At 46.1% G+C, this 24,853-nt stretch overlaps 1 protein-coding gene across 1 annotated transcript in view; it reads right to left on the reverse strand.

The window, feature by feature from the left end:
* CROT (carnitine O-octanoyltransferase) overlaps window positions 1–24,853 on the reverse strand; it is an 80,391-nt gene that overhangs the window by 18,312 nt on the left and 37,226 nt on the right. Inside the window, exons 10-11 of the mRNA XM_082257974.1 lie at window positions 13,181–13,288; window positions 8,828–8,958 (exon numbers count right to left, since the gene is read on the reverse strand). Of these exons, the coding sequence (XP_082114100.1) occupies window positions 8,828–8,958; window positions 13,181–13,288 (239 nt within the window). The remainder of the gene's footprint in view (window positions 1–8,827; window positions 8,959–13,180; window positions 13,289–24,853) is intronic.

A 24,853-nucleotide genomic window follows, 5' to 3' on the forward strand; every position in this document is an offset into this window, starting at 1 on the left:
TCCCACATGCATATGTGAACGCTGATTACACCGCACATGTGAGGTATCTCGATTGTGACACACAGAGAGCAATAATTCTAGCGTCAGACCTCCTGTGTAACTCTAAACTGGTAACCTGTAAAGGCTTTTAAAGGGTCACCTTTTTAGGGTTACTAAACTCACAACAGTAAAATCAGTCTGTACATACTCACTGTGGAATCTAAGGGGTTAATCATCTGCATTGTGTAAAATGGCTTTTTAATCCTGTCTTCTCTGATCCTCCCCTTCTTCCACTGTCCCCAATACATTTCCTCATAATACAGAGCCAGGGAACAAGCTGCGCATGCTCAGTTTGCTTTGCTAGGGAGTTGTTTTTTTTTTCTTGGGAGAGTGCATGTGATCAGCACAAGGCCAATCAGCACTGTCCAGACAGAGGGTCAGGGGTCCTGCTTTCTAATAGGACAGTCAGTGCAGAATGAAAACTCCTCCTACAAGCTTTAACCAGGTACTGATAGAAGTCACAAGACTGCTATATACTGCTGATGAGAAAAGGTATTTAGCAGTTTGAATTTACTAAAATAACTGCATTTCCATGTTCTGTGGGAGATCAGATATAGTGAATGCAGGTTCTGGGTTTAGTAACCCCTTAAGTACCGTAGTGTGCTAACATTCCACGGGCGTACGCAATTTTAAAGCATGACATGTTAGGTATCCATTTACTTGGCATGTGTTTTTGTGCATTAAAATGTATAAAGTGTATAGTTCTCCAAAACAATTGCGCTTGAAAAACCGTTGTGCAAATATCATGCAACATTTTTTTAAAAATGAATTTTTTTTTCTCCCAAGCCTCTGCTTTCAGAAAATATTCCATGTTGTTTGGGGGTACAAAGTAAACATCTAGTGAAAAAACAAAAATGCAGATTTTTACATGTATGTGAGAAGTGTGGAAATTGGGCAGCTGGTGGTAATTAGTTCTTCCTGTGAACAATTTATAAAAGCGGTACACACCGATTCATTATTGTTATCACACAGGGGCAGTGCACCGGATTCCAACACATTTACTCCATGTGCACCAAAATGTTGTTATATTTATTACAGTATTACCCCACTCTGGTAATGGTAAAGATTTTAAAACCGTTTTTAAATTAGAAAAATGTCGCAAGTGCTTCAATCTTTTGGCTCACCTGATTGGACACTTATAAAAACTGTCACATAGCACTTTTACCATGATTTGGGGCGACTTGTGTAAAACCAAGTAACAAAGCAATACCATTGGTAATCTGGCCTTTATGGAAGAGTGGCAAGAAGAAAGTCATTGTTGAAAGAAAGCCATAAAAAATCCCATTTGCAGTTTGAGAAGCCATGTGGGGGACACAGCAAACATGGAAGAAGGTGCTCTGTCTGGTCAGATGGGACCAAAACTGAACTTTTTGACCTAAAAGCAAAACGCAATGTGTGGCGGAAAGCTAACAGTGCACATCACCCTGAACACACCATCCCCACCGTGAAACATGGTGGTGGCAGCATCATGTTGTGGGGATGCTTTTCTTCAGCAGGGACAGGGAAGCTGGTCAGAGTTGATGGGAAGATGGATGGAGCCAAATACAGGGCAATCTTAGAAGAAAACCTGTTAGAGTCTGCAAAAGACTTGAGACTGGGGCAGAGGTTCACCTTCCAGCAGGACAACACTAAACATACAGCCAGAGCTACAATGGAATGGTTTAGATCAAAGCATATTCATGTGTTAGAATGGCCCAGTCAAAGTCCAGACCTAAATCCAGTTGAGAATCTGTGGCAAGACTTGAAAATCACTGTTTACTGCTTACAGACGCTCTCCATCCAATCTAACAGGGCTTGAGCTATTTTGCAAAGAAGAATGGGCAGAAATTTCACTCTCTAGATGTGCAAAGCTGGTGGAGACATCCCCAAAAAGACTTGCAGCTGTAATTGCAGTGAAAGGTGGTTCTACAAAGTATTGACTCGGGGGGGGGGGGGGGGCGAATACAAGTACACACCACACTTTTTCACATATATATTTGTAAAAAAATCGAGAAAACCATTTATCATTTTTCCTTCCACTTTTTGTGCACAATTATGTGCCACTTTGTGTTGGTCTATCACATACAATCCCAATAAAATACATTTATGTTTTTGGTTGTAACATGACAAAATGTGGAACATTTCAAGGGGTGTGAATACTTTTTCAAGGCAATGTATATGTGGTGGCTGCATTCGTTTTTTTTTTTTAGGCTTTTTCCTCTGTTTTCATCTGGTGATTTGGCCAGTAACACACCTCCTGTATTAGAGTGCCTCCACTCTGGATGAAGGAGCAACAGACACACCTTTGGACAGCAGCACTGTTCATCTGGGGGAGGGGAGTGTTAGATGTACTAGCAGATTTAGATACACTTACGCATTGCAGCCAAAATCCAGCTCATACTTTTTAAGCAGTAGCACAACATTTTTTTTTCCTTTTGGGTTAAAGGTTTTACATAAAAAAAAAATTGACCATTGTAAGCCCCCTGTCAGTGGTAAATGGTTTGTCTCCTTGGCCTTCTAACTGCTACATCTGTAGGACAGCTTGTTCTGTTGAAAAAAAAAAAAAACAGACTTTGAAAACTTGTGGAGCCCTTGGTCTGACTGGTACTCTAAGCACAAGACAGCTCCTTAACCACTTGCCGACTACCGCATGACTATTTACGGCGACAGTCAGCCCCTCACAGGCAAAGTGACGTAGGGGTACGTCACTAGCCTGTGAGGCTCTAGGGGGCGAGCGCGCGCCGCTGGAGGCACGCTCCCGCCCCCTCTCGTTCGCGGACCGCCCGCGCGTGTGACCGGCGGACCCGATGTCGCCGGCCACTCGCGATCCTCCGCTGTGAAGGGAGAAAGGCAGGCGGCTTATGTAAACAAAGCCGCCTGCCATTTTCCCCTGTGTAACAGCAGAGATCATATGGACCTGCTATGTAGGATAGTATTTCTCTGCTGTTACACAAACAGCCACATCCAATCACAGTTAGAAGCACGCCCCTAGGGACACACTTAACCCCTCCTTCTCCAAAAAAAGTTAACCCCTTCCCTGCCAGTGTAATTTTTACAGTAACAGTGCATATTTTTAGCACTGATTACTGTCGTAATGTCACTAGTAACACCAAAAGTGTCAAAAATGTCAGTTAAGGGGCCGATCTGTCCACCGCAATGTCGCAGTCCCGCAAAAAAAAAAAAAAAAAAATTGCAGATCGCCGCCATTACTCATTAAAAAAATAAAAATGACAAAAATCTTTCCCGTAGTTAGTAAACGCAATAACTTTTGCGCAAACCAATCAAAATATGCTTATTACGATTTTTTTTACCAAACATATGTAGCAGAAAACAAATTGGCCTAAAATGTTAAAAAAAATTTGATTTTTACATTTTTTTGGGGAATATCATATAAAAAAATGTGGAAAAAATGGATTTTTGTAAAATCTTACCGTAAAATCCTTTTCTCTTAAGCTCATTGACAGACGTAGTCCTCGTTGATTCAACACCCTCGGGTTATGCTGCCCTCTACAGGAGTAGGACTAGACAGGAAAGAAAACGTTCTGGCCACACCCTAGGGGCAGTCCCAGAGGGTATATCCTCTCACTTCCTGCTCTGGCAAATCAGTTATGTCACAAAACAGTGTTTAGAGAATTTAACCCAACCCAACTCAAAAACAGAGGGGCGGGTACTACGTCTGTCAATGAGCTAAGAGAAAAGGATTTTACGGTAAGATTTTACAAAAATCCATTTTTCTCTGTCGCTCATTGACAGACGTAGTCCTCGTTGATTCAACACACTCGGGACGTCCCAAAGCAGTACCACAAATGAGGGGTGGGAAAATGGAAAACAAATCCAATCTAGAAGGCCCAACCGGTGCCAACTAGAAGTTTCCAATGCTCATCAATTAAAGATGAGATTCAACAGAAAATTCCAACAGAAAACAACCCTCGATACAGACCACCGGTCTCCTCAAATTGCGGCCTGCAAACCTTGCGGCCAAATGAGGCATCCACCGATGCCATCACCTAAATCTTATAAAATTTTGTAAAGGTATGTACCGACGACCAGGTGGCCGCCTTACATACCTGGACCACTGATGCCTGATGGCGGAAAGCCCAGGAGTACTGAGCGCTCGAGTGAAGTGCGCCCTAACAGGGAACGGAGGATTCCGACCCTTACTAGAATAAGCCTGTACCACCGTCTGTCTAATCCATTTGGCAATGGTCGCGGCAGATGCAGGCAACCCCTTTCTGGGGCCATCCGTGATCACAAAAAGTGAATCCGTCTTACGGAATGATTCCGTAGCCTTCAGGTATACCCCGATTGCCCGAACCACATCCAAGGAATGCAACGCATGTTCCTGATGATGATTGGGCTGAGGACACAAGGAAGGTAGTACAATATCTTCATTCAGATGAAGCCTGAAACCACCTTTGGAAGAAAGGATGGCTTAGGATGAAGTACTACCTTATCCCTATGAATCACTAAATATGGGGACTGGCATGACAATGCAGCCAGTTCTGACACCCTGCGTGCAGAAGTAATAGCCACCAAGAAGGCCACCTTCTGGAATAAAGTAAACAAGGGAATCTCCCTGATGCTTTCAAAAGGAGGTTTCTTCAGAACCGACAACCAAATTAAAATCCCAGGGCGATAAGGGCGTATGGACTGGTGGAGCCAGGTGCCGCACCCCCTGGATGAAATTCCACACCAAGGACTTAATAGCCAAAGGCTTCTGAAAGAAGATTGCTAATGCTGAAACCTGACCCTTGATGGTGCTCAAGGCTAGTTTCTGCTCAACCCCCTTTCGCAGAAAGGCCAATATTCGGGTCACCGAATAGGTACGTGGAGGAATTTCTAAAGATTCGCACCACGCGATATACATCTTCCATGTGCGATAATAGACCTTGCTGGAAGTCGCTTTCCCTGCTTTAATTAGCGTAGGAATAACTGAAGCTGACAACCCTCTGTCCTTCAGTACCTGGGTCTCAATGGCCAGGCCATTAAACCCAGCGATTGTAAAGCACAATGGAAGATCGGTCCTCGAGACCGCAGACACTCCCTGAGAAGAAGTTCCCAAGGAACGTTCGCGACTAGCATGTCCAAGTCGGCCGGACCGGCTTGACGAGGCTAGCCTAGAATTTCCAGGACAACTGGAGTTCCCTCCATCTCCATCCTGCGGAGAAATCTCAGCAGCAATCTGAGATGAGGGAATCCCTTTAATAGCTGACACTGCCTTTACAGGCCGTTCAGCGCGTCTGCTGCGTCCACTGGAGCATCGTGGGCGCGCGTTACCAATCTCCGCGCCTTCGGGATGCTGTGAAGAATGCACAGATGGTGAAATCCTTGGCGAATGACTTACGTCATCACCCTGATATTGCCTGACTGGATCCGAACCAGGCTGCCCTAGAGCTATCTGGCCCTGGCAATCCGACAAAGTCTGATCGTTCTCTGTTCCCACACATTCTTTAGACACCTGATTCCTATCACGAGTGGTGATTTCTCCTGGTTAAACATTAGAGACCGAAGTCACCCGGCTAGAGGCTCCTTGGTCTGTCCGTTCAACCGGATCCGATTCTTGTGGGGAACTGATGCTAATCTTTGGAAAAGGTAAAGAAAATGATCTGTTCAGGGAACGGTAACTACCGCTCCCTGTAGTACTTACGCTGACCCAGCATTTTAACAAGAGCACACGTCTGAGGATTACCGCTGACCTAGATGCATGCCCTAATAGGGGGGTAGCATCCAAGGCTGCGTCACAGACAACCTGTAGTCCTTATATAATCTGTTCCATCAAAACAGATGTTGCCTGGGGGATACCTTTCCCCTTCAGGTCCTGGCGCAGCAATCTCGCCCATTCCGCAAATGTCTGAGAACTAGATCAAATGACAATAACTGGTCTAAAGGCTGATCCTATCAGGGAAAGATAGTGCGGGACTCCACTTCTACCTTCCGATCCACCGAATTCTTAAAGGACGAAGCGTCCTCCACTGAAAAAACTTTATTCAGTCTGGAAATAGGTGGATCCACCACTGGTGATACCGTCCATTTCTTAATGAGGGATTCCTCAAACGGATAGCGTCTAGTAATGCGCTTGGAACTAGTAAAGGTACGCTTAGAATGATCCCATACCTCTTTAATCTTTTTACCCAAACACTTGGGTAAAGAAAAAACCTTCACCGTCCTGGTGGGTCTGCTAGTACCAAAGGGAAATTCCTTTTTATTTGCCTCTGCCGGAAAAACCTCAAGTCTTAAGGTTTCCCGAACCGCACAACTAGTGCGTCCACCAATGCTTCTTCCTGAATTATGGCGGAAGCATGAACGTTCTCCTCACTGTCTGAGGGAACCTTACCTGAGATAACAGCCCCTGCAGAGGGGCCTGCAGCTGCAATGACCATCTCAGCATCTGAATCTGAAGTCTCAGACGATATAGGGGTAGGCGGGGGTCGCTTTCTTAACCCCCGTTCCTGACAGGCCATCTCCACCCGAGCCACCAAAGACTTCAAAACTGCTGTGAATGCATCCATACTCTGTGCACTGGCGGGTCCCGCGGCCCCCCCGAGGGAAACCGGTGGGGGTACCTGTGTGGCAGGGTCCATGATAATTCCAGATACTGCCCGGAAAAATCAATTTGCCAAAAAGAAATAAAACTTTTTTTTTCTTTTTTTTTTTTTCAGACCCCCAGCGCCACAAAGCCCCTCAGTGTTGCCTGCTTAGGGACCCCTATAGAGCGAGAGAGAGAGAGATAGACCCCAAAGCTCACCACTTACTGCTCAGAGTTTCAAAATGCAACTTGTTTCAGCATTGTCTAGAACAGACAGGAAGTCTTTTGGCTGGCTTCCCGGGAAGAAAGGAGGCGGCTCCGCCCCTCTGCACGCCTTCCGGCGCCTCCCCTAGCTCCACGAGGTGTTTGAGTCACCTCAAACATGGCCGCCCCCATGCTGGAGACACGAGGCTACGCCAAAATGGCGGCCTCGTGCGAACTACCAGACAATGGCGGCGGCCTGCACAGAATAGCGGCATGTCTGCAGAAGGATCTCGGCCTCACAACCCTTCACCCTCATGGTGGTCAGCCTGGTCGGCGGTACCGGACCCTGGCGGGCCGTATGTGGTCCGTGGCCGTCGGGAGGCATCTGCTTAGCTGGAGGAATGATCTGGAATGCAGTATACATATCTAGACATCGCCCTGTGGCTTCTGACAGGTAGGATACTTTATACTATCACAGTAAAGTTCTAGTACTGCCACTGACTTCATCATTTTAACATCTTTGCAATTAGATTGTCAGCTCCCAAACCAAGCCTCCTGGCTTTTTGTTCACAAAAATCACACTCAAACAGGGGGATCTGTGACATGTTATAGGATAGAGGGAAGACCCATCCTTACCATTACAGCGAGGGGCCCGCGTTCACCACAAGACCCGTCAGGGGGAAAGGGGGAACCTACTACTCACCATACCGGAACCAGGCGGGCGCCAACTCCTGACAGTACCCCTCTCCACCGAGGTGGGAAGGCTGTCGACCAGTCCGGACGCCGTGACTCATGGTCTTAGGCGTTTCGGCGAGACGTTTAACTCGCAGGGTCAGTCCCCGTCCAGTGGGACTATGTCGCGGCCAACCCAGCGTGGAGCTATGGCCTGCACGCGCTCGTAGGCTGAACTGGGGTGACCACTGGATCTCAACATCCAGCCCGTCGCCCAGTTCAGCTTTCTTGCTTGAAGATCTCACAGGAACACTGGAGAAAAAAAAAGCTGTCTAAAATATCTTTTCTAAGAAAAAAATCCTGCCAGGACCGAAGATCCCAGCAAGGTATCTAGGTCCTTACTCCTAACTAGACAGAAAAAAACTGATTTGCTAGAGCAGGAAGTGAGAGGATATACCCTCTGGGACTGCCCCGAGGGTGTGGCCAGAATGTTTTCTTTCCTGTCTAGTCCTACGCCTGTAGAGGGCAGCATAACCCGAGTGTGTTGAATCAACGAGGACTACGTCTGTCAATGAGCGACAGAGAAATATTATTTTTGCAAAATTGTCGCTCTTTTTTTGTTTATAGCGCGTGATCAGAAAAAAAAAAAAAAAAAACACACAGGTGATCAAATACCACCAAAAGAAAGCTCTGTTTGTGGGAAAAAAAAGACGTCAATTTCATTTGGGTACAGCGTCGCACGACCGCACAACTGTCCGTTAAAGACACACAGTGCCGAATCGCAAAATAGGCCCTGGTCAGGAAGGGGGTAAAATCTTCCGGGGCTTAAGTGGTTAAGATCTACACTTCTAGGCCCACTAATGCATGGCTGGTTATATCGCAATAACTCTCATATAGAACTTTTGTTTTTTTACCGCTAGTCTGTATTTTCTTGTTATACACAATCTAACTAACACGTTATAGACACCAAATCTATACAGGCGTTGCAACCCCCCCCGAGAGGCAGTTTTGACCCCATTGGGGCTTTTGGGGATGGGGGTCGGCGCTTCAAATTTCTATGCAAATGTGTTATCATATCCCCGGTTGGGATACCAGTGTCTATATCTGTCATTACGTTTCTCGTTATTATCTTTTGTAATGACTCATTATTGATGACTGTTTTGTTGCTGTTTCATTCATGCCTGTAAAAATCTTTTTTTATGGAAAACCCTAATAAAAACGATTGAAATTAAAAAACAACAGACTTACTGGCAGGATCACTTGGAGAAAATGAAAGACAGCCTAAAAAAAGAATACTAAAGCAGTCGTCACATTTAAGAATTGTAAGTTGCAATACAATAAAAATTTGCTATTGGGTCTAATATTGCTTTAATTGCCCACTATGTGTTTAGAAGCCCTTGTTCATACCGGCCATGAAGTTTATAGAAAGCTAATTGTAGAGCCAGCTGCACGAAGGTGTCCGGATGGAGCTTCTGCTTCTTCACTAGCGACTTCCCAAAGGAAGTAAAGGCATAGTTGGCAACCTGGAGATCTGAGGCCTTAGGACAGAAGAGACATTGTTAGCGCTGGTGAATGTATCGTGTGATGTACTAATAATGGAGGACATATCAATATACAATTTAGGATGTGGATCAGCACCAATCCACTTACTTTTAGGCCCCCTTCACACTAGTGCGACTTGTAATGCAATTTGGGACTGCAAAATCGCATGACAAGTCGTTCATTATTTCCAATGAGCCCCATTCATATCTGTGCGACTTGAAGTCGCACCGACTTCAAAGTAGTCCCTGCACTACTTTTGGCATGATTTTGATGCGTTTTGAGGAAAAGACATTATAAGCCCAGTCAAACTCGCGTCAAAATCGCAGCAGAAAGTCGCGTCAAAATCGCTGTGAAGTCGCACAAGTGTGAAAGGGGCCTTAATCAGTAATCTGGGAACACCTTTTGCTTACCGGTGTATAATACAAGAGAGGAATTCATAAACACGCCCCATACAGGAACCCAGATGGCTCTCACATACAGCGGCACAGTTGCCTTGCAGTTCTGGGTTTAAATCCCAACCACAACACTACCTGCATGGAGTTTGCATGTTCTCCCTGTGCCTGCGTGGGTCTCCTTTGGGTACTCCAGGTTCCTCCCACACTCCTAAAACATGCTGGCCGGTTAATTGGCTCCTTTCTAAATTGGCCCTAAGAATGTGTATGCATGTATTTGAGAAAGCGACCTTAGACTGCAAGCTCCTTGAGGGAACTGTATAAATTGGCAGCGCTATATAAATACTTATAATAATAATAATAATAATAATAATAATTGTATTACATCCACAAATCAGATTTAACCCTGCCTTGGAAAATTCATCTGATTGGCTTCTGAAAGCGGGACAGCCCATCCCACGAGGAGCTTTCTGGAATTTTTAGTGGACAGCTAAGTACAACAATAGCATATTATGATAGGATAGGAGAGATATATAGAGATATATACAGTAAACCCCCGTTATATCGCGGTTCAGTTTTTGCGGTCCCGGTATATTGCGTTTTTTTCTGTAATGCTATTTTACTAATTAAATCATTGTTAATTAAATATTTTTGTGTTTTGTCCACAGCTCTTGCTATGTCTCTCAGTATCATTTAGGTGTTTAAATGTGTTTCTATTGTTTTAAAAGTGTGTTTAAAAACCTTAAAATGCTTTGAAAAGTACAGTGACAGTTATAAAAACATGCCTAGAGTATATTTTAATAGGGTATTTCTATTTCGTGGATTTTCACTTTTCGCGGTGGGTCCGTAACGTAACCCCCGCTATGGAGGGAGGTTTACTGTAGTTTCAGATTTCGTTTATTCGTGTCTGTGACCCCATTGTGAAGATTTTCTCAAGTTTTTTTCCCTGTGACACCAGGAAAACAAATAGAGGACCCAGGTGTCACCAGGACAGGAAGTCACAGCCAAAAAGGAATAGCAATAGTTCTAGTAGGTCCTGTTAGATCGTCTTTCCTTGTGTTAAAAAGGTAATAAGGAAAAAACCTCCCCAATAGAGAGTCAGGTGGCAATAAAAATGTGGATGAGGCTCCAATCCTTTCCCTGTCTATCCAAACTTTAACTGGTTGTAAACCTCAGACATGAAATGTGAATAAAGCATATCCCTCTATAGTGTGTACTGGTCTCAATCCAGAGCACTAAGTGTCACGTCTGTCTGCTGCTGTTCCTCTGCACAAGTCATTTCTGACAAGTTTTCCTGACACCAAGAGGTAAAAAAAAAATGACAGGGGAGGGAGCTCCAGCAGATTGACAGCCACATCTCTGTGTTTGTGTGCTATGTGAGGGGGGAGAGGGGGGGGGTGTCCCCAATCAGCTCTCCTCACTGAGCTCTGCAAAGTGTAACTTCAGTTCCACATCCCCTACTTTCTTAAAGCTCAGATAAGCTGTATAAAATTCTGCACATTGAACAGCTGTAGAGAAGACAGCAGATAAAAAGGTACAACTTATGTAGGAGGATTTGTTTAATCTCTGGGTATCACCTGAGGTCAGTCACTTCACTGGGTATATGTAAGAGTTTACAACCACTTTAAGGGTGCAGTCACACCAGATGTGCTGGCATGCAATGACCAATGCAAGGTAGAGTATATACATTGTAAGAGCAATATGTAAAAGCTGATCTGCACGAGCCTAAGCTGAAAATAAAAGTAGAACTGGCCGCTACCGTTTTTTAGCACAACGTGGTGCAACACATGCAAGTGCACTGCTTCACAAATAAACATACGAGTCAAAAAAGTCAATTGAAGTTTCCTTTATAATTACAGTGCAACGCGGCGCACGTTTAACCACTTAAGCCCCAGAAGATTTTACCCCCTTCCTGACCAGGGGGTATTTTGCGATTCGGCACTGCGTGCTTTTAACGGACAATTACGCAGTCGTGCGACGCTGTACCTAAACGAATTCGACATCCTTTTTTTTCCCACAAACGGAGCTTTCTTTTGGTGGTATTTGATCACCTGTGCGATTTTTTGATCATGCGCTATAAACAAAAAAGAGCGTCAATTTTGCAAAAATAGCAATATTTTTCAAATTTTTTTTATATGAAATTCCCAAAAAAAAATATGTAAAAATCTAAATTTTTTAACATTTTCGGCCAATTTGTTTTATGCTACATATGTTTGGTTAAAAAAAAAAAAAAAAAAAAAAAAAAAAAAAAAATCGCAAAAAGCGTATTTTGTTTGGTTTGCGCAAAAGTTATCGCGTTTACTAACAAAGGGAAAGATTTCTGTCATTTTTGTTGTTTTTTTTTTTTTTTAACGCGTAATGGCGGCGATCTGTGATTTTTTTTTGCGGGACTGCGACATTGCGGCAGACAGATCGGACCCTTGACTGACATTTTTGACACTTTTGGGGTTACCAGTGACATTACTACAGTAATCAGTGCTATACATATGCACTGTTACTGTAAAATGACACTGGCAGTGAAGGGGTTAACTTTTTTTGAGAGGGAGGGGCTGTGTGTGTCCCTAGGGGCGTGATTCTAACTGTGATTGGCTGTGGCTTGGGCAGTAGGAACAATGATCAACGATCCTACATAGTAGAACCGTGTGATCACTGTTTCTACACAGGGGAGAATGACAGGCGGCTTGTTTACACTTGCCGCCTGAATTTCTCCCTCTGCAGTGGCGATCGAAGAGTGACTGGTGGACATCGGGTCCGCCGATCACACACGCGGGGGGGGGGGTCCGTGACCACGCGGGAACGGGCCTCCGGGGGCACGCGCTCGCTCCCTAGACCCTCACAGGCTAGCGACGTAGATCTACGTCACTTTGCCTTTGAGGGGCTGACTGCCGACGTAAATCGTCGTTAGGCAGTTGGCAAGTGGTTAATGCCAATGCACATGTGTTTACATGCACTCAGCACACACATTTTGGTGTGAATGGATTAAACTAAAGGTTTTGGGCTGGAGTTGGGCTTTAAGTACTTGTAATGTATGCTGCATGGTGCTTGTATGGATGGTCATGCTTATTCTCTATTTTGACTGCTTAGGAAGGCTCAAACTTGGAGCAGTTTTACAAGTTGGGAGTTTACTGACTCCAGAGTCTCCTCTCTGATTTATCCCAAAGGTGTTCGATCGGGTTGAGGTCAGGACTCTGTGCAGGCCAGTCAAGTTCCTCCACCCCAAGCTTGCTCATCCATGTCTTTATGGACCTTGCTTTGTGCACTGGTGCGCAGTCATGTTGGAACAGGAAGGGGCCATCCCCAAACTGTTCCCACAAAGTTCAGAGCATTAAATTGTCCAAAATATCTTGGTATGCTGATGCCTTAGGAGTTCCCTTCACTGGAACTAAGGGGCCAAGCCGAATCCCTGAAAAACAACCCCACACCATAATCCCCCTCCACCAAATGATTTAGACCAGTGCACAAAGCAAGGTTCATAAAGACATGGATGGGCAAGTTTGGGGTGGAGGAACTTGACTGGCCTGCACAGAGTCCTGACCTCAACCCGATAGAAAACTTCTGGGATGAATTAGAGCGCAGACTGCGAGCCAAACCTTCTCATCCAACATCAGTGCCTGATCTCAGAAATGCAGTTCTGGAAGAATGGTCAAACAATCCCATATACACACACATAAACGTTGTGGACAGCCTTCCCAGAAGAGTTCAAGCTGTTATAGCTGCAAAGGATGAGCCAACTCAATATTGAATGCTTCAGACTAAGACTGGGATGCCAGGCAGGCATCCCAATACTTTTGGTAATATAGTGCATATGGTACTAAATAAAATGTACCTGAGTATGATACTGTGCTTTGGCAAGAGCGATGTCATTTAGGATTTTCTGATCCACGGTGAAAACCAGTTCTGCGGGGTGCGCCAAGTCCCTGACCGACATAGGACCCTGCCAGGAAAAAGTGCGTGATAATACAAATATTAAAGTGGAACTTCATTCTCTCACTCAACAATAACTTTTTATTCCTTATGCTGCTAGCCTTAGTAAATAGATGGGAGGATATATTATAGATCAGGGGTCTTCAAACTATGGTCCTCCAGTTGTTCAGGAACTACAATACCCATCATACCTAGTCATGTCAGAGTTTTACAATGCTTCATGGGATGTGTAGTTCCACAACAGCTGGAGGGCCATAGTTTGAGGATCCCTGTAATAGATCCTTGTTTTAAACTTTTTTTTTTAATTTCTTCAGTTATTTTGTTTCTGGAGTCTTCATGGGCTTTTTTTTTTTTTCTTCTTTCACCTGGAGGAGGGGCTTTTTTCAGCTAAGCACAACCTCCTGCCTGTGTTCTGCCGAAAACTCCAACCACGTCACTTCCGGTGACTGTACTGCAGGAATACCTGGAGATTTAGACGAGTTGCTGTTTTCACAGACCACCGACAGCCAATACAGTACGGTACACACTATAATGACTGCACATGGTTTGTAACACCCGCTACTAACTAACATGGCAACCTCCAAGGCGGCGACCAATTTTTTTTCCTTAATAGGTGTTCTGTGTAAAGAGGCAACTGGTCGTGTACCGTACTGTATAGGCTGCCGGTGTTCCGTGAAACAGCAGCTCATCAAAATCTCCAATTACTGCTGTACAGTCACCAGAAGTGATGTGGTTGGAAATTTTGGCGAGTTGGTGTTTTCAGCAGTACACCTGCATGTCTGAGCTAAGGGCAGACAGATTCCAGGAAGTAAACTCTACATGAATCATCTGCCCTTACTTAAGATGGCTGTGGCTAGAAATGCTAGGGAGTGATGTCTCAACAAAAAGCATGATAACATGGATGGGGGGGGGGGGGGCGTTTCTTTGAATATAAAAAATGCATGGCATTGCATTTCAATCTGTAGTGCTCAGATACAGTTAAGTTCTGCTTAGGTATACCTAAATCAAATAGCAACACTTTTTACGATTTATCCTGACTCATGTGATGTGACCTACCTGCTCAGTGCATTTAAAGTGGAACTCCAGAAAAACCTTTACAGTGCAGACCCACTTTCTCTGGAGTTCTGCTATATTCTCCATCATTGTATTTATGGTATCTCACAAAAGTGAGTACACCCCTCATATTTTTGTAAATATTTTATTATATCTTTTCAAGTGACATCACTGAAGAAATGACACTTTGCTACAATGTAAAGTAGTGAGTGTACAGTTTGTATAACAATGTATATTTGTTGTCCCCTCAAAATAACTCAACACACAGCCAATAATATCTAAACTGCTGGCAACAAAAGTGAGTACACCCCTAAGTCAAAATGTCCAAATTGGGCCCAAAGTGTCAATATTTTGTGTGGCCACCATTATTTTCCAGCACTGCCTTAACCCTCTTGGGCATGGAGTTCACCAGAGCTTCACAGGAGTCCTCTTCCACTCCTCCATGACGACATCACGGAGCTGGTGGATGTTAGAGACCTTGCACTCCTCCACCACCACAGGATGCCCCACAGATGGTTAATAGGGTTTAGGTCTGGAGACATGCTTGGCTAGTCCATCACCTTTACCCTCAGCTTCTTTAGCAAAGCAGTGGTCATCTTTGAGGTGTGTTTTGGGTCATTATTATGTTGGAATACTGCAGTCTCCGAAGGGAGGGGATCATGCTCTGCTTCAGTATGTCACAGTACATGTTGGCATTCATGGTTCCCTCAATGAACTGTAGCTTCCCAGTGCCGGCAGCACTCATACAGCCCCAGACCAGGACACTCCCACCGCCATGCTTGACTGTAGGTAAGACACACTTTTCTTTGTACTCCTCACCTGGTTTGCAGCCACACGCTTGACACCATCTGAACCAAATAAGTTTATCTTGGTCTCATCAGACCACAGGACATGGTTCCAGTAATCCATGTCCTTAGTCTGCTTGTCTTCAGCAAACTGCTTGCGGGCTTTCTTGTGCAACATCTTTAGAAGAACCTTCCTTCTGGGATGACAGTCATGCAGACCAATTTGATGCAGTGTGCGGCGTATGGTCTTAGCACTGACAGGCTGACCCCCCACCCCTTCAACATCTGCAGCAATGCTGGCAGCACTCATACATCTATTTCCCAAAGACAACCTCTGGATATGACGCTGAGCACGTGCACTCAACTTCTTTGGTCGACCATGGTGAGGCCTGTTCTGAGTGGAACTTGTCCTGTTAAACCACTGTATGGTCTTGGCTGCAGCTTCGTTTCAGGGTTTTGGCAATCTTCTTTTAGCCTAGGCCATCCTTATGTAGAGCAACAATTCTTTTTTTCAGATCCTCAGAGTTCTTTACCATGAGGTGCCATGTTGAACTTCCAGCGACCAGTATGAGAGAGTGAGAGCGATAACACCAAATTTAACTAACCTGCTCCCCATTCACACCTGAGACCTTGTAACACTAACGAGTCACATGACACCGGGGAGGGAAATGGCTAATTGGGTGCAATTTGGACATTTTCACTTAGAGGTGTACACACTTTTGCTGCCAGCAGATTAGACATTAATGGCTGTGTGTTGAGTTATTTTGAGGGGGACCGCAATCTTACACTGTTATACAAGCTGTACACTCACTACTTTACATTGTAGCAAAGTGTCATACTAGTGGAATACGGTAGATTGTGCAGTTGATTGCTCACCTAGCCAAATTCCCAGAGCTGCCAATTTTAGCCTCATGCAGGAGTAGGAAAAGAAAGCTGATGAACACATTATCTATATTATTGCTTGGAAACAGTATTAAAAGCCCATTGTAAAATTCAGATTAAAACCAGATATTCGGCAAAGACACAAACACAGACAATAGATACTTATACATAAACTGTTTTACCAGCCAATTCTGACATGGGAAGGCCTCATGCACACAGGGCATCGGTTTAGCCCTCTGAACAGCTTTTCTCCTGGCAGTGCTAAAAAAGTGCATTTTGCACACAAATGTAGGTGCATCAAGCATTTGATTGTTAATGGTTTCCATTAGCCATAATATATTAACGTTCAAACACTAGGTGTCTAGAGTTTAAATGCGTTTACACGTGTTTAGGCATATCTAGCATTTGTTCTGCTCTTTAGCTCTTCTTCAGAATCTGCCTTTGTGAAGTTTTTTTTTCAGCCTTTAAAAGATCACCTTTTAATACGCCCGTAAACAGCTGTGTGCGCATGGACACATTTGCTTACATAGGAGGTGCTTTTACAGGCAGAAAAAAAAAAGCCAAATGCCTTTAAAAAAAAAAAAAAAAAAATAGATTTTTGACTTTTGACCCCTACAGGAGTAGGACACTAGGCAGAAAAAAAGTCTCGCTACAACAATGGGCAGTCCCAGGGGGTATACTCCCTCTCTCTGCTATAGGCAACTCAGTTTAGTTACAAGCAGTCAGAAGAATTACAACTCCACAGAGGGTGGGTGCTGGGTCCATCAAAGAACATCAGAGAAATGGATTTTACGGTAAGTCAAAAACACCATTTTCTCTTCCGTTCATCGACGGACACAGCTTCAGATCTTCATAACCGTTGGGACGTCCCAAATGAGGGGTGGGAACACCAAAACAATTCCCAAGGCTAAACAGTAGCCTACCATGCAACAGGAGCTCAGCCAAAACAGCTGGAGCCCACCTGAAGGAAAAAAACAATACACCCTCAAAGAAGATCAGGTCCTCTAAACAGCAGTCTGCAAAACCTTGCGGCCAAAAGAAGCATCCGCACATGCAAACACATCCACTTTATAAAACTTTGTGAAAGTGTGCACGACCGCCTTGCAAACCTGCATCACTGATGCCTGATGACGGAAGGCCCAGGAGGCACTCAGAGCCCTAGTGGAGTGCGACTTAACAGGGAAAGAAGGAACTTGACCCATGATGGAATAGGCCTGAATCACAGTCTGTTTGATCCATCTGGAAATGGTCACAGAGGAAGCGGACAACCCTTTACGAGGCACATTCGTGAGCACAAATAGTAAGTCTGACTTCCTGAAAGACTCCGCAGCTGCCAGGTACATTCTAATTGCCCGGACCACATCCAAGGCATGCAAGGCAATTTCCTTCGGATGTTTAGGTCTGAGACACAGGGAAGGAAACACAAGGTCTTCATTCAAATGAAAATCAGCGATAACCTTTTGAAGGAACTGCGGACAGGGGCAAAGCACCACCTTATCTCTCTGAATCACCAGGTGAGGTGAACGACAGGATAAAGCTGCCAGTTCCGACACCCTGTGCATAGAGGTGATAGCTACCAAAAAGGCCACCTTCTTGTACAACGTAAGCAGGGGTATCTCCAGAAGATTCTCAAAGGGAGGCTTCTGGAGGTCCGAAAGCACCAAATTGAGGTCCCAAGGTGGTAACGGAGACCGCATTGAAGGAACCAAATGTCAGAAACCCTGAAGAAAGGTACGCACCAGGGAGTGTGTGGCCAAAGGTCATTGGGAGAAGTAGGGATGCACCGATCCGGCTTTTTTGGAGCCGATACCGATATCTGGCGAGGTGAAATCGCCGATACCGATACGGAACCGATCCAGAGCTACACACAAAGCAAGCGGCTGCAAAGCCACTGCTTCATGTGTGTGGCTCCTCCATTCACAGGCGGAGTGCATCTGATATCACTCCGCCTGTGAGCCGGACCTATACAGGAAGTAGCGGCTCCCATCCCATACTAGTACTGCACCTAGTAAAGGGATGGCTGAGCCGTTACTCAGCAAAAACCGGATCGGCCCGTGGGACGGCTGAACTTTACCAATCTCCAATCCAGCTATTTTGTCTGGATCGGGGCCGATTTCCGATCCGAATATCGGATCGGTGCATCCCTAGGGAGAAGACCACCAAAGCCGACACCTGGCCCTTGATGGTACTCAAGGCTAATTTCTTTTCAACCCCCCCCCCCCCATTGAAGGAAGGCCAAAATCCGAGCCACCGAGAAAGAACGAGGATGAACCCTAAGAGACTCACACTACGCAATGTACGTCTTCCATGTACAATAGTAGATCTTTCTATAAGTAGAATTCCAAGCTTTTGACAGTGTAGGAAACCTCTATCCTTCAGCACCTGGCGTTCAACAGCCAAGCCACCAAAGCCAGCGACTGTAAAGCAAGATGGAAACTCAGTCCTTGGGACAGCAGATGCTCCCTAAGAGGAAGCTTCCAAGGAACGTCAGCGACCAGCCGCACCAGATCAGCGTACCAAGCCCGGAGAGGCCAGTCCGGAGTCACTAAGACCGGAATCCCTTCTGCCTCGATCCTGCGTAGAAATCTTGGCAGAAGCTTGAGAGGAGGGAAGGGGTAAATCAGGCGATACTGACCCCACGGGGCCACCAGCGTGTCTTTGGCGTCTGCCAGAGGATCCCTTGACTGAGCCACAAACCTCTGCACCTTTCTGTTGAGCCGAGAGGCCAACAGATCCACCTTGGGGGTGCCCCACCAGAGTCACAACTGATGAAACACCTCCGGATGAAGAGACCACTACCCTTGGTCCAACGCCTGCCAGACTAAGGTAATCCGTCTGCCAATTTTCCACCCTGGGAATGTGTACGGCGGAGGGGCCTGGTATGAACCATCAGGCCCAGCACCCGCATGCAAGTCCGGAGGGATGACCATCTGTTGGACAGCAAGAGACAAATTGCAGCCTGCAATTTTCGGAGTTTGTCCACCGGAAGGAGCACTCTGGCTAAGGTAAGGACTAGATAGTCCAGCTTTGTGGACAGAACCAGGGCAGACCTCTAAATATTCAGAATCCAGCTTAACTCCCGCAGAGTTCATATTGTAAGTTCCAGGTTTTCCACCAGAGCAGAAAGACTCAGCTCACAGAAGGAGATCGTCCAAGTAAACCAGTACCATGATCCCCCGTTGGCGTAGCAAAGCTAGCACCGGAGCTAACACTTTTGTGAAGCCCCAAGTAGAAGAGGCAAGCCCAAAGGGTAACGCCACAAACTGATAATGCTCCTCTCTCACAGCAAAGCGGAGGAAGCGCTGGTGACTGGCACATATTGGAATGTGAAGGTAAGCATCCTTTATGTCGATAGAAGCGAGGAAATCCCCCTGATGCAGGGATGCCACCACCGTGCGAGTGGACTCCATTCTGAACATCTGCACCCGCACAAAGCAGTTCAGCGCCTTGAGGTCCAGGATTGGAAGCACTTTGCCATCCTTCTTGGGAACTGTAAACAAGTTTGAGTGAAAACCCTGAAAATGTTCCGAACTCGGAACCACCCCTTGATGTAACAGGTCTTGGACCTCCCCAAACAGACCCTGTAAGTGGTCCGGGGGACAGGCGAAGGTTGAAAGGAAAGAACCTTGCTGGGGGACAAGAGCGAAACTGGATCCTGTAGTCAGACTGAATGACTTTGCGAACCCATTTGTCTTGCACCAGGGAAGTCTACAGGTCCAGAAACCAGTGAAGATGTCCCCCCACCCCCGTTACGGGTGAGGGCGCACCTTTATACTGATGGCGAAGCCCGTTCTTGGCTTGCCAGACCAGGTTCGTTTGGATCCTCCAGAGGAGGCCCTGAAAGGCTTCGAGCCCTTGTCAGTCAACCCTGAGGGACGAAAAAACTTCTTATGAGCCGAAAAGGAAGGCCAATGTATATGACGAGGTTCCTTGACCTCAGTAGTCTGCGGAAGAAAGGTACTCTTCCCTCCTGTGAGCCCTTTTATGATGTCATCTAGGGTAGCTACAAACAGGCGATCTCCTTGAAAGGGAAGATCAGTCAAGGCCTATTTAGAAGTCTGGTCTGCAGACCAGCATTTGAGCCAAAAGACACGCCGAAGGACGACTGCCAAAACAGAAAGCTGAGCCACTAGGGAAGCCGCATCCAAAGAGGCATCACAGATAAACTGCAGCCCCCAGATCAGCTGGTCCACCAGCTCAGCAAAGGCAGAGGGGAGCCTGTTCTCCATCCAGGTCACGGCGTAAAAGCTTAGCCCACTCAGTCAGAGTTTGCAACACCATGGCAATGATGAATACCGGCCTCAGTGTCGAACCAGCCAAAGTGTACATATTGCGGGCCATGGCCTCCGTCTTCCTGTCACATGGATCCTTAAAGGCTGGGAAATCTTCAACCGGAACCATGGTTGCCTTGTTCAATCTGGAAACCAGAGGGTCCACCACCGGTGGAACAGTCCACTTCTTAAGAAGGGACTACTCACAGGGTTAACGCCTAGTAAATCGCTTAGGGACCCCACGGGGACGCTTTCGTCGTCCCCACTCTTTAGTGACAATTCTGTCAAAATAGGCGGGAAAAGGAAACACCTTTGCCGCTCTGGATGACTTGTGAGTGGCAAAAGGGAACTTGCGCCTCCGTCGCAGCTGAATCCTCCATCTTCAATGTCTCACGCACAGATACAACTAGTGCTTCCACCAGCGCCTTTTTGTGCGCAGTTGCAATCATCCTATCAGAGGATTACAGGTGTACGGTTGCAGACCCAGCAGGGTGACCCACGTCCACAGCGGCAGAATCAAATTCAGGATTTGATGAGACAGATGAGGCAGGGAAAGGCAGGGGGGAGCTTTTTGCTAGCCCGTCGCCCGAAGACCACCTCCACCGGGACACAAAGTATTCCAGGACCGCCGTCAGTGTATCGATGGATGGTTGGGACCCGGAGGGGAGACGTGCTCCAAAGATTCCATGAGTCACCAGGGGGACCCAACAAAAAGTGTAAAACACTGCAAGGGACAACCCCCACCATGCTGGCAGCACCACCCAGTTGCCAGACACAAGCACCAAGCGATCCTCAGCAGAAAGGGAGAGAACCCCACCAGACTCACCACCCAGCAGAAACAGGCACCTGCAGTCACAAGGATAATCTGTACTCCAAGCGCAGTGATCAGCAAGTGAAAGGATCCAGGAGTCAGCACCAGGGGATGAGGAGGGGCTCCCACCGCCGAAATCGCTGCCCACAGGGCTCCACTGTCATGGCCGCCGCTATCTTCAATGGCACACCACCGCAAAATGGCCGCTAGACTAAACAAACATGGCCACCGTGTATAGAAACTCACAGGCTACAACAAAATGGCGTGGCACCACAAGGCTTACAGGGACCCAGGAGGGAACCCAGGGCACAAGGACAGACCCAGGCATGATGGGGGAGCCCTGGCAGGAGCCCCTACCAGGTACAACCCTCTCTCCCCCCACGCACAGTCGATCGTCCGGTCGCTGGCGGCGCACCCCCACCCTGGCCCCCATCACCAGCATAGCTCCCTGCCCCCACCCTAGGACGTGGATCAAACCACCCAAACAGCCCCAACATCCCAACATATGTAAGGGGGGGGGGGGGTAGGATAGGGGACAGATGACAAGGGGGGTAGGGGGGGTGCCTGACAGGAAGGAGGGGAACCCAGGGGTCCGAACATCCCAAGAATGGGCCCACGTCCACCTCAAAACTCTCCAGTGGGAGAGGGGGGACAGCTATTCATCATACCAGGAACCAGGCGGGCGCCGCTCCAGACAGAAGACCTCTCCATAAAAATGGAGGGCTGTCGGCCAGGAGGAACGCTGCGACTCGGGCCGAGACCTGGTCCTATGATATAGGGTCTGGGATTAAAAGTGCCATTTCTGTCTTTACAGATGACACCAAGCTTTGCAGAGCAGTGTTGGGGTAGTTACTCAAAAAATGTAACTAGTTACTTCTGTAAATTGTAATGAGATTACTTTACTAGTTACTGCATTTGAAAAGTAACTTCACTACTTATTACTTTACTTTCCTCTTTCATAATTGACCGTGTAGAAGAAGATACATGACACTCTTTCTGCATAGAGTTTATTGTATAAACACAGGCTTTGGGAAACATGAGAACAAAACCTGAAAAAACAGAATAAAACAAAGTGCAACAAAAAGTCATAAACTTCATCCCTCTCTATTCTTCGAAATAACGATTGTATCGCACGGCTTGGGTAACGCAGGAAAGCGCGTTCCTATAGCCTAGTAAAGTAGTGTAGTTACTTCTTATAGCCTAGTAAAGTAGTGTAGTTACCAATATTAGTATTGTAACTAGTTACTTTACTTAGTTACCAAAAAAAGTAATTTAGTTACTGTAATTAGTTACTTTGTAACTAGTTACCCCCAACACTGTTGCAGAGGAATATTTTCCTTACAGGATGTCTCCGACTTACAAGCTGACCTCAATGTTTCATTGGGCAACTATGTGGCAAATGAGGTTTAATGTCGATAAATGTAAAGTTATGCACTTGGGGGCTAAGAATATGCATGCATCATACATACTAGGCGGAGTAAACCTGGGGGAATCCATAGCGGAGAAGGATCTGGGTGTTCTAGTAGATCCTAAGCTTAAAAACAGCATGCAATGCCAAGCTGCAGTTTCCAAAGCAAGCAAAGTCCTTTCTTGGATTAACAGAGGCATGGACTCCAGAGAGAGAGATATCATTTTACCCCCATTTTACAAATCATTGGCAAGACCTTATCTGGAATATGCAGTTCAGTTTTGGGCACCAGTTCACAAAAAGAATATCGGGGAACTGGAGAAAGTGCAGAGAAGGCCAACCAAACTGATAAGAGGCATGGAGGAGCTCAGTTATGAGGAAAGATTAGAGGAACTGAATTTATTCTCTCTTGAGAAGAGGGGATTAAGGGGGGATATGATCAACGTGTATAAATACATAAGGGGTCCATATAGCGAACTTGGTGTTAAGTTATTCACTTTAAGGACATTTCAGAGGACAAGGGGGCACTCTTTATGTCTAGAGGAAAACAGATTTTGTCTCCAAATATGGAAAGGTTTCTTCACCGTAAGGGCTGTGAAAATGTGGAATAGACTCCCTCCAAAGGTGGTTCTGGCAGCTCACTAAATTGCTTTAAAAAAGGCCTGCATTCTTTCTTAGGCGTACATAATATAAATGGCTACTAATATTTATAGGTAAAGTTGATCCAGGGAATATCCGATTGCCTCTCGGGGGATCAGGAAGGAATTATTTTCCCTTGCTGTAGCAAATTGGCCAATGCTTTGCTGGGGGTTTTTTCACCTTCCTCTGGATCAACTGCGTGTATAGGATTGTGTATATGGGATTGTATGGTTGGGTTTTCTTTACGGTTTTTTGTTTTTTATTGGTTGAGCCAGATGGACTTGTGTCTTTTAAACCTGACTAACTATGTATGCGACCTTGCGAGACGTTTAACGACGTTTAACTCGCAGGCCAGCCCCCGTCCAGTGGGGCTATGTCAAGGCCGACCTAGCGCGGAGCTGAGGTCTGCGTGCGCTCGCTGGCCAGACTGGGATGACCACTGGATAGAGATTATCCAGCCAGTCGTCCAGTCCAGCAGTTAATTGTAGATTTTACAGGAAAAAAAACAGGAGAAAAAATTATATCTAAAAAGAAAAAATTGCCAGGACCAAAGATCCCAGCAAGGAACTAGGTCCTTACTCCTGACTAGGCAGAAGAAAACGGAGTGCCTATAGCAGAGAGAGGGAGTATACCCCCTGGGACTGCCCATGGGCTTAGCCAGACCTTTTTTCTGCCTACTGTCCTACTCTTGTAAGGGGCAGTATAACCCAATGGTTATAAAGATCTGAAGCGGTTTCCGTCAATGAACGAAAGAGAAAGTGGGATTTTTGAGCTACCGTAAAATCCAGTTCATTGATGGACACAGCTCTCCAGTATTCTAACCCATAGGGTTATATTGACCCCTACAGGAGGAGGACACTGGGCAGAAAAAAGACTTTGCTACACCTCTGTGCAGTCCTAGGTGGTATACTCCCCCCCTCTCTGCTATAGGCCTGCAGTTTAGTAGCAAGCAGTGCCAGAAGTATTGCAACTCCATAGAGAGGTGGGTGCTGTGTCCGTCAATGAACTCAGAGAACTGGATTTTTACGGCAAGTACAAAAATCCCATTTTCTTTTTCATTCATTGACGGACACATCACTCCATTATTCCGAACCATAGGGACGTCCCCAAGCAGTGCCAAACATGAGGGATGGGACAACAAAAAAATCCCCAAGGTTAGCCAACCTTAGCCAACCAGGTTAACAGGAGCTCAACAAAAAAAAAAAACTGGAGCCCAACCTGAACAATACACCCCAAAGAGGGAATGAGCCCTCTAAACAGCAGCCTGCAAAACTTTGCGGCCAAAGGAAGCATTTGCAGATGCCAACACATCCACTTTGTAAAATTCAGTGAAAGTGAGCACCGACGCGTAAGTGGCCATCTTGCAAACCTGTGTCACGGATGCCTGATGACGGAAAGCCCAAGAAACATTAAGAGCCAGAGTAAAAAGCGCTGTTACAGGGAAAGAAGGAACCTGACCCCTGATTGAATAGGCCGTTGCCTTCTGTCTGATCCATCTGGAAATGGTCGCAGAAGAAGCAGACAGCCCTTTTTCCTGGCCCATCCGTGATCACAGTGAGTCTGACCTCCGAAAAGACTAAGTGACTGCTAAATACACCCACCCAAACCACATCCAAGGCATGCAAAGCAAATTCCTTAGGATGTTTGGGCCCTGGAAATCAGACCACCTAAGGAAGGAACAACAGACATGGGCAAAGAACCATCTTATTTTTGTGGACCACCAAAT

Source organism: Pelophylax lessonae, assembly GCF_965119305.1.
Source record: "Pelophylax lessonae genome assembly, chromosome: 5".
Lineage (NCBI taxonomy): Eukaryota > Metazoa > Chordata > Amphibia > Anura > Ranidae > Pelophylax > Pelophylax lessonae.